At 40.4% G+C, this 9,994-nt stretch overlaps 2 protein-coding genes across 2 annotated transcripts; both read left to right on the forward strand.

The window, feature by feature from the left end:
• Positions 1-2,158: 2,158 nt before the first annotated feature.
• lrit1b (leucine-rich repeat, immunoglobulin-like and transmembrane domains 1b) lies at positions 2,159-5,319 on the forward strand. The gene is made up of 4 exons (XM_047032653.1): positions 2,159-2,327; positions 2,709-3,166; positions 3,558-3,863; positions 3,993-5,319. The coding sequence occupies exons 1-4, from the start codon at positions 2,206-2,208 to the stop codon at positions 5,051-5,053; spliced, it is 1,947 nt and encodes a 648-aa protein (XP_046888609.1). The 5' UTR covers positions 2,159-2,205; the 3' UTR covers positions 5,054-5,319.
• A 1,365-nt stretch (positions 5,320-6,684) lies between these two features.
• On the forward strand, positions 6,685-8,593 carry LOC124475795 (leucine-rich repeat, immunoglobulin-like domain and transmembrane domain-containing protein 2). The gene is made up of 2 exons (XM_047032607.1): positions 6,685-7,466; positions 7,803-8,593. Exons 1-2 carry the CDS (start codon positions 6,698-6,700, stop codon positions 8,591-8,593), a joined length of 1,560 nt encoding a protein of 519 aa, XP_046888563.1. The 5' UTR covers positions 6,685-6,697.
• The last annotated feature ends 1,401 nt before the right edge of the window (positions 8,594-9,994 follow it).

A 9,994-nucleotide genomic window follows, 5' to 3' on the forward strand; every position in this document is an offset into this window, starting at 1 on the left:
GCTTGCAATGTTTGGGAATACCTCGTTGTTATGATCAGTGACTTATGCTCTTTTGTTAAGCTCTCTCTTGGAAGTCGCCTTGGATAAAAGTGTCTGCTAATTGCATAAATGTAAATGTAGCAAGCAAAAGCAGAGTGTATCATTCACACACTTTGAGTTCACATCCAAAAAGGTGGCACTCAAGAGATGAAGAAGAGGCACCGAATGACAATGCTGTTGCAGCTAGCACAGTGCGCCCACTCACTACCGGGACAGAGGATCCTCTCCCACCCAGTGATTCCCCAGAAGAACAATGTTTAGCATTAGCTGCTACTGCTGCTAGCACAAGTGACTTGCCGGCTGGTTGGTCAACAAAGCAGGTGGGTGCATGGAAAGACCGCAACTGTCTCCGATAGGCTACATCTGGCATTTATTCAGTTAATTGCTCTTGTATATGCGCCAGATTGGTGCCAATCATTTGTCATGTCTGCATTGTAATGCACAACTTTGCCTCCTTGTTATAAAACAATGTGCATCCAAACAACTTTAGCCAATGCAACCTCTTATGTCAGTGTTGCTTTACGAATACTAGCCTACCATATAGAATAATACTAGAATAATAGCATATTGGATTATCGAAAATTGTCAAGTGTGTGCGTGTGTGTGTTGTCATGTAGGTTATAGACTGATTGTTTTGGCTTGCATCCATAAAATAGGCAGCCTACTATAATTTTATACCTACGGCCATGTTCATTTAATATAAAGCTCCCCCCCAAAAAATTCACTCTAGTCAGCCAAAAGATTTCGCTTGCGCTATGCGCACTCGCATTAACTGTGGAACTCCCTACTAGCATCACATCAAACCCAGAGTGTATATGCATTAGCGGGGCACTGTGGTTGCGTATACGGGGGCCGGTTCTGGTGGGCCGGTCTGGATCAGAGTCCAGGGCCTATTTTTACTCCCAGTCCGTCCCTGCCTACTGAGCAAATTTAGAACGGTAGTTCGCAACAATCGCGAGATGGGGACTCCCGAATATTGACAGGTAGGCTATTTCGCACACTGCTTACATCTAATGTAGTAAAATCTTAATAACATGTTTGTTTATCCATATATATAATATCACATGGTGTATTTTATCATAATTCGACCAGCTGCCGAAACGATGGCTGCAGAGCGTGAGCAGATCGCGGCGCTTCCAATTTGATCATATGGGTGCCGATAGAAAAAAGACAGCACTTCCAGGCGCTTCGCAGCTAATCGTGCTTCGCAGCCATTGTGTTCCAGGCATTAGTATTTTGTCATTGTAAATGAGCAGCAACAAATGTATGCTTTTAAATCTATGCAATCTTCGTAAATAATAAGTATGCATTTTTATATAACATATACAGAAATAACAGTTGTAAAATGTCAGTAAAAAAACTGACCCATCTGCAACTGACGCAAGCACACCTCACAATTTTCCCAGAAATTGTACCCTCTAGTAGTCCTGTCTGCCACCTAGTGGTTTAGATTAATCAGTTAAAAACGATCAAGCATTCGCATCTTATATTTCCTACAGAATTAGTTGTGTGACATTATATGTCATTATATGTCATACATGACTCATATGACTTATAGGAATATATAAACGGTAAATAACTGTACAATAAAGCAGTAGGCTATATTCAAAATAATCACTGATAAGCACTGCTTTTGAAGATACGGCTACGATTGGGAAATATGTAAAATGTCTGATCATAAAGAGTTTTATTACAAGCGTTGGCCGACTATTTTTGAAGACAGAGAATATTTCACTTAAAATTACAATAGGCCCTATAATCAGAGAATGGGGCATTTAATGCCTGTATTCGTTACCCCGACTAAATCAATGGATCATGTGCGCGTTGCTTTATGGTCAACATAGTATTAAAACTCCGTAGTCTAACAATGCCATGACAAACGTCAATCTGTCGTTCGGAAGTATGCTCCTACCTGCCCTGTATACAAACAGATATAAACTATTCCGCGTATCAGCTTCCCAGAAGCAATAATCGTGTGAATGAAAATAACCAAAGTCCTTCCACTAATCCTTGTATATCCTTTTTATCTGTGGAATCAGAATAGGCAGACCAGTATGGGGCACTGAGTGAACAAGACACTATGCTCTTACGTTTGGATGAGCAAAATTGCAGCGCTTCCGTTTTAATTGTAGGATAGTTTGTATAGGATAGCTTTTAAAGGTTAAAATGTTTCGATATTTTTGTCCGGGCATTTGGATGGCATTGGTTTGCCTGCCGCTGGTTTGCAGTGCGTGTCCAGCCCAATGTAACTGTTTCTTCCACAAATTAAGTGACGGATCAAAATCAAGGTAAGAATTACCAAGTGGTTTTAACTGCACGTTTCCATTAATTTATATAAGAGTTTTGATATGTGGGCAATTCAGTTTCAGGACAGCTTTTCTCTTTCTTCATTGTATAAGGATTAACTTGCACATGCTCTTTAATCTCCTTTGGTTATTAGTGATGTATAAATTACTCTCCACTACTTAAATACACCATCAAAAAATCGCTTTATATAAGTTACTAACAACTGATAAAAAATTAAATAAATTTGGACTCTTCTTTTTTGCAGCTATACATTGTCCCATTCCTTGTGTGTAACACTAAATGTGTTTAAATATAAAAAAATATATGCTTTTTGAGGTTTGCTCATTTCATCCGTTGATTGTTTTACTATTTTTCCCTTTTAGGAGTGTGCTTTGCAATGATCCAGAAATCACTGCAGTCCCCCCCAATTTTCCTGTTGACACCTCTAAATTAAGAATTGAGAAGACGGCTATCACAAGGATTTCCAGTGAAAACTTTCACTACCTCAAAAACCTGGAATTTATGTGGATGTCCTTTAACTCTTTGAGCTCTCTGAGTGTTGACAGCTTCCGTGGTCTGTATAGTTTGGATGAACTGAGGCTAGATGGAAACTCGCTTACCTCTTTTCCCTGGGAGTCTTTGACTGACATGCCCAACTTAAGGCTTCTTGATCTGCACAACAACAAGATCACATCCATCCCCACCGAAGCCTCCATGTACATCAAAAATATAACCTATTTGGACTTATCAAGCAACAGCCTGACAACTGTCCCCCCTGAGGTTCTCACCACATGGCTGAGTTTGAAGCCATCCCAGGACGATTCCTCCAAACTGATTCTTGGTGAGGATCAAGATCAGACCATGACACCTAAGGAGACTGTGTTTTTAGACAACAAGGCCTGTGTGCTTGCAGGCCTATTATAATGCCAACGTAAACTTGGGCCACCTGGCTTCTATCTGAGGGCTGGTTTAAGGATTAGTCTAATAATAGTAATGTCTAACCTTAACTGACTACTTGTGGCAATCATTTACTTAATTTACCTATGTCACCATGATCACTTCTCCTTCAATCATTATTATTGTTAATATTTGTCTGATGGGATAAAGCACAGTGATATACATATATATGTATGTCTTGCTATATTAAATGGAGCAGAGAGGTGTTGGGGGTGATATTTAACTTCTGAATCATTTAGCAGACCATTTCATTGTGTTTTTTTCCATAATTACAGGTCTCCATGATAATCCCTGGCTGTGTGACTGCCGGTTGTATGACCTTATCCAGTTCCATAAGTCGCCCTTCTCGCCTGTAGCCCTCATAGATACCCGATTGCGCTGCACTGACCCAGAGAGCCTGTCAGGTGTCCTGTTCAGTGAGGCAGAACTTCAGAGATGCCAAAGGCCTCGTGTTCACACAGCCGTGGCTCGTGTCCGCAGCTCCTTGGGGAATAATGTGCTGCTTCGCTGTGGGACCATTGGGGTCCCAATCCCCGAGCTGTCCTGGACCCGAGCCGACGGCAAGAAAATGAATGGCACTGGTGAGTTTGGCTGAAGTCATTTCAGACAAATCATCCTTGCTAAGATCAGTTCAAGTACATCTATTTCAGTCACCATGCATAATAACAAGATTAAGGATTCTTTGTATTCGTCTTAATCTTTTGTTACAGTACAGGAAGAAGCTTCCAAGGATGGAATAATTTGGTCCATCCTAAGCGTGCCTGCTGTTTCATACCATGACTCTGGGAGATATGTCTGCAAAGCCACCAACTTCATGGGGACTGCAGAGGCCATAATTTCCCTGGTCATCACAGATTCATTTAGATCAGAGGAAACGGGTGGAGGCTCCAGAAGGAACAGAGGGAAGAAAAACGGAGGTATTGGAAAAGCTGCCTACCAGGAGAAGCTCATTGCTAGATATGTCCCACCACCAACAACTATGGCTGCTCAGCCTATTATCGAGCCTCTCAATGGCTTCACTGGTAAGTATGAGATTGAGAGCTACAGTATTTCTGACAGTGTACCAGATGGACAGACCGGTGTCCCCAGCACAGTTGAGCCAATAGAAGTGGAGAAGGCAGTGCTTAGCAATCTGGCAGCCAACACCTCCTCCCTACAGCAGGCCCCGGAGAGAAGGGTGGTGCGCTCAGTAAAGGTGATAGGGGACACCGACCACACAGTCTCCCTGAACTGGCGAGCCCCAACAGCCACCAACACCACCGAGTTCAGTGTCCTATATGCTGTTTTTGGAGAAAGGGATATGCGTCGGATTAATGTTGGAGCAGGCAAGAACCGAATCACCATCGACGGCCTAGTGCCAAAGACAAAGTACATTGCCTGTGTCTGCGTCAAAGGCCTGATCCCCAAAAAGGAGCAGTGTGTAATCTTCTCAACGGACGAAGCTGCTAGCGCCAGTGGCACCCAGAAGCTCATTAATGTAGTGGTGATAACCGTGGCCTGCGTTATCGCTGTCCCCCTGACATTGATTGTCTGCTGCGGAGCACTGAAGAAACGCTGCCAAAAACTGTTGGGGAAGAAGTCCAAGGAGATGCAAGACTCTTACGTCACCTTTGAGACGCTCTCCCCAGGGACCAAGACAAAGGGTACAGAGGCGGAGTACCTGACCAAGCTCAACCCAGATGAATCCAACAGACTCCTCTCTGCCAGGTCAAGTGTGGACTCCGAGGCCACAGCCAGGACTGAAGGGCCACCAAACGAATACTTCTGCTAATACTAAATGTTGGTCTCAAAATATAGAAAGTACACTTAGAGTGATCTCTTCAGGCTGGCGATATTCACTGTAACTATCACACGACCAAATGAGAGAGACTGTAGGAAAATGAGAGGGAACCATAAATCTTTCTGCAAAAGGGTGTGCAAGGCTATTTGAGTGTAGTTGTATGTAAAGTAAATGTTCACTTAACTTTCATTTTACAGCCTTGGACTAATATAGGCCAACTTGTGAACTTGTACAAAAGGGAAATTATTTCAGTGTACACATACAAACTGTCTGATTTGTATTCATGTATTTTGTACTGGTCATGCACTTTCAGTGGGGTCATATGTACCCAAATGTTATTTCGTTTTTTTTAACAATATATTGCTATAGAATATGTAAAACCCATCTTTTAGTCAGCGTCAGGTTTTCTGTATGGCCTCATCATTCCGGCATGTTTTTAATCTGATACTGTCTGTAGATTTGGTGAAGCAGAAATTATGTATGTAGTTTTGTATGTCAGTGTACTGTACTTACCATAAATGAATCAAACCTACTATACAACGTATTTTGTATGTATTTATGATCTGAGAAATAAATGTACATCTTAATGTATGACAAAATAAATTGTGTTTTATAAAACCAATGTGTTGAATGTCAGTGTCTAAATGACCATCAAATATTTCTGTGGAATCTAATAATTTAACTTAATTAAAGTAGGCAATTATTTATTTAAATTGATCAGAAGAATGAAGGTTATGTGGAGCTCCATTTGTTGCCTGGAAGACAATCATTTAATGTTCTCTTAACTATAGTTAGATTCTCTGTGGAAATTTCGACAACAATCTTATCAAAATGCCATGCTGTGGCCGGATGTAGTCCACTATATAAATACATATTATTCTGTCTCATTAATGTCTAAGCGCCCAGATATTTACCAAAGAGCCAAATAAATTGTGTTTTTTTATTTGCATTGAAAGTCTTTACTTGATAATGGCTTGGCTAGTTTGTAGCCAAAGTAGTATTTCACCCTCTCCGTTATGTATGTCTTTAAACGACTTTTGATTATCCTTTAGCATTGGTGCTCAGTGTTCAGGATAAGTACATTATACAGCTCATAGTCATTTCCAAATATTATGAGCCCCAAAACCTCAATCTAAGGGGTCTACTGAAGATGACAGCAAAGTTAGAAAATAATATTGTTCATTGCTAAAAATAAACATTTCTGGCGTGTCTAAGATGCAATTTGGTGTATTAAGAATTACGTCAAAGAAGATTAAGGTAATAGGCTTTCTTCCCTCTGAGATAGACTTACCATGCAGAGAGACCTCACAGGCATTTCTTTTAAAGGAATATGGACATCTTGTACATACCATTAACCATAACTTTAGTTTTTAGTCTAGCAACGCCTTGTTTATTGTATTGTTTGCCCGGTTGCTCTTGTACAAATGACAATTTGGGAAGGTGAGTAGCCTAGTCTAGACTTTTCATTCCCTTTCCGGTCGACTTTATTAATCATTCCTGTAGACTTTAATAGTTTTTCCTTACCATGTTAACATGTTTGTGTGTGTAGTTCACCTTGAAAGCATGTAATCTTTCCCCTTTCTATCAAATTATGAATAAACCTTTTTCCCGTGAATTTTTAGGTCATTACTTTGTATGGAAACTGCCATGGGACAAATCCCAGAAGATATCGCTGATGATTTTATAAAGATTCGCATTGAGAATTCACACCTGACCGAATTGCCTCGAGGGGCATTCTCTGGTGTTAATGCCTTGGTGTTTCTTTGGCTAAATTTCAACGATATCACCCTTATGAATATCAAGTGTCTGGAAGGGCTCAGGAATTTAACAGAGTTGAGGTTACAGGGCAACAAGCTGCGTTCAGTACCATGGACAGCGTTCCAAGCTACGCCAAACCTAAAGATTTTGGACCTAAAACATAATCGACTAGATGTGCTCCAAGAATACGCTTTGAGACATTTGCCAGGTCTGACTTACTTAGACTTATCCTTCAATCAACTTACGGTCATATCAAAAGACGTCTTTCTGAACTGGCCTCTACTGCAAACAACAGGAAAACAGTGGGTCAAAGATGGTGTGGCAGCAAATGTTGTTCTGGCGCTCCACGACAATCCATGGCTATGTGATTGTCGTCTTAAAGGGTTTGTCGAATTTATCAGAACTGTGAGCCCACCACTGATTCTGATGAACTCTTACCTGACCTGTGCAGGACCTAGCACCCGTGCCGGAAAATTCTTCCATGAGCTCCTGTTGAAAACTTGTATGAAGCCTGTGGCCTCAGCCTTAGACACCAACATTACTTTGCAACTGGGAGCAAATTTAACTCTCACTTGTTTAGTCAAGGCTAGGCCTGACCCCAGCATTCAATGGATGTACAGTCTGAAGATTATAAGAGGATTTGCTGGTAAGGCTTTATTTTTTTACTTATCACCGTTATTTATAAAAAGCAACAGTTTATTGATGGGCTAAGACCTATACCCCTAATACTGCTAAGACAACACATAAACTACATTAACTGTATAATTTAACAAAACATGTGGGCAAGTTTTGGATAAAGACAATTTCTGGTTTTGGCTCTTGCGTTCTTTACTTGCTTAATTGAATAGGGCATTCAATAATATACATACGCTTATTACCAGTACATTCAAAAGTACGTACAGAATATTAATATGTGTCCTGATTTGACAAATGTATATCCTGCCAATCGACATGAGTAACATAATTCTTGGTGCCCCGTCAGTCAAACAGATACGTGTGGAAGAAGACACCATCAGCTCGCAGCTAATAATTCCATCTCTTCACCTCGCAGACAGAGGATACTACATTTGCATTGCCAACAACTTCATAGGAAACTCTTCCATTAGCGTTACTGTCAATGTCAGGTCCCTCAACTCTTCCGTCACCTTGTCCCCTGCTTTCCCATTAGCATCAGCGGAGGAGAATGTGTATATAGACATCCGCATCTCCAAGCAGACGGTCTATGGTATCACCTTGGAGTGGTATGCCGTCACAGAGAACCCAGCAGAAACCTGGTTTACCATTCACTTTGGTAAATACGACTTTCCCAAAAAAGAGATGATCTACATTGGCCCTGGCATCAATAGCTACTCAGTTGGTGACCTGATGCCAGTCACAAAGTACGAGGTCTGCGTGACCCTAAAAAATCAAGCTCCTCGTGAAGGCCAGTGCATTGTGTTTGTTACAGGCAGTGACATCAGCGAACTAGAACAGAGGGAGAGACTCATTCACATTATAGTGATTGTGTGTGCTATGGTACTGGCAGTGCCTGCTGGCATGTACGCCTGCACCACCGACACCAGGTTAAACTGCTTTGAGCGCTGTACAGAAGTGTGCAAGAGACGGAGGCAGCAGGGGAAAGACCTGAAGAGAGCAGAGGAGAGACACGGCACCTTCGATAGCTTGCAGGCCGCCAGTGACGAAGCACTTTGTCGGGACTCTGAAGAGAGGATGATGAGGAGGAGGTCTGATGATAAGAGTGGGAAGGGCATCAGCGGAGCACAGCTGTATTAGCTATAGCTATATTAAATACCATGGTACCTACGGTAAGCAGAGATCATGTTAAGATATGTTTTTGGTTGAAAGTTAAGTTTCAGAATGGTTGACAGTTAGTTACATTAGGATTTAAATGCCTTTCTTCCATGTTCCTGGGAAGAGTTTGTTGGTGTCTTGTGCAAAGATGTTGTACTTTTTTTTTTACATACATTTTATATTTACTACCACTTAATGAAAGTTGTTGTCCATTTTCCATCTGATCAATTATCATAACCATGCTTTTCTATATATATTTTTTCCTCTATATTATTGGCAGGTTGTTACTTGCTTTTCTGTTTTGGAGGGATTGCTCTTGTGTTGAATGACAGGGTAAAGGTCATGGAGAAGTTTAATATGGAGACTGAGGCATACTCTTTCATTTTAGCACAATCACACAGAGGATTTGTTATATAAACTGTGTTTTGCGTGTTTATTCATGCAACCATAACCCGAACCGTAGTAAGGAGATTAAAGTGCTTTTCTATCTGAATCCTGTGTGTCTTGATTACATCTAGAAAGAATAGCATTAAAGAATTGGCCACACTAAATAGTGTTGTATGCCTTTGCAGTTGAATGCTGTGCTTCAGTTAAATGCTCAAATTAGTATAACTAGTCTTTGAAGAATATGGCCCAGGAGAGCGCCACATTCCAATCCTAAAGTGTATGTTGGATTCTGATGTGTATGTGGTTTGTTCAATAAATCACAGTTGTTGATATACATGACAATGGTCAGTCATATTTAACAACAGTAAAATCTATATCACGGACAACATGATAGTGGCAAGTTGACTTGATTGACTGAATAGATCTAGCTTTGCCAGTCAGGCAAACGACAAAATACAAGATTTCTAATAGATTTTTTCTCATCTTTTTACATTTATTTATTACAAATTATACATATAAAGACAATACAAAGGTGACACTCAAAGGGACAGGCAAGTGTTATTCATAATATGTATAGTTAGACAACAAGAGTAACACTTATAAATATTAAAAGAAAACTGGACATTTATTTACCATCAGTAGAAAGTGCTGTGGAATCTGCAATTGATCTTACTCTGTGCTGTCCAGTGTCGGTACAAGAACAATGCTTAAGAAACTAGCAAGCAAGATTCCTTGTATTTTATCTATTGTTGTATTTTCCTGAAAATGTCAAGGGAAAAATAATGCCTCTCACATGCAAAAGTAAAATGATTATAGATTTGAAATTCCTTGTCTACTGTGACTCATTATAAAAAATGAATAACATTTGATCAGTATTGATGAACCAAAGATATGCCTTTCAAACAACCCCCCCAAATAAATAATTGATCAAAGCAAGCAGAAAAGCATTTCATCTAAAAGTATGTCAATAGGTGATTTAAAAAAGCAAATGGCTTC

The sequence above is a fragment of the Hypomesus transpacificus genome, chromosome 13 (assembly GCF_021917145.1).
Source record: "Hypomesus transpacificus isolate Combined female chromosome 13, fHypTra1, whole genome shotgun sequence".
NCBI lineage: Eukaryota > Metazoa > Chordata > Actinopteri > Osmeriformes > Osmeridae > Hypomesus > Hypomesus transpacificus.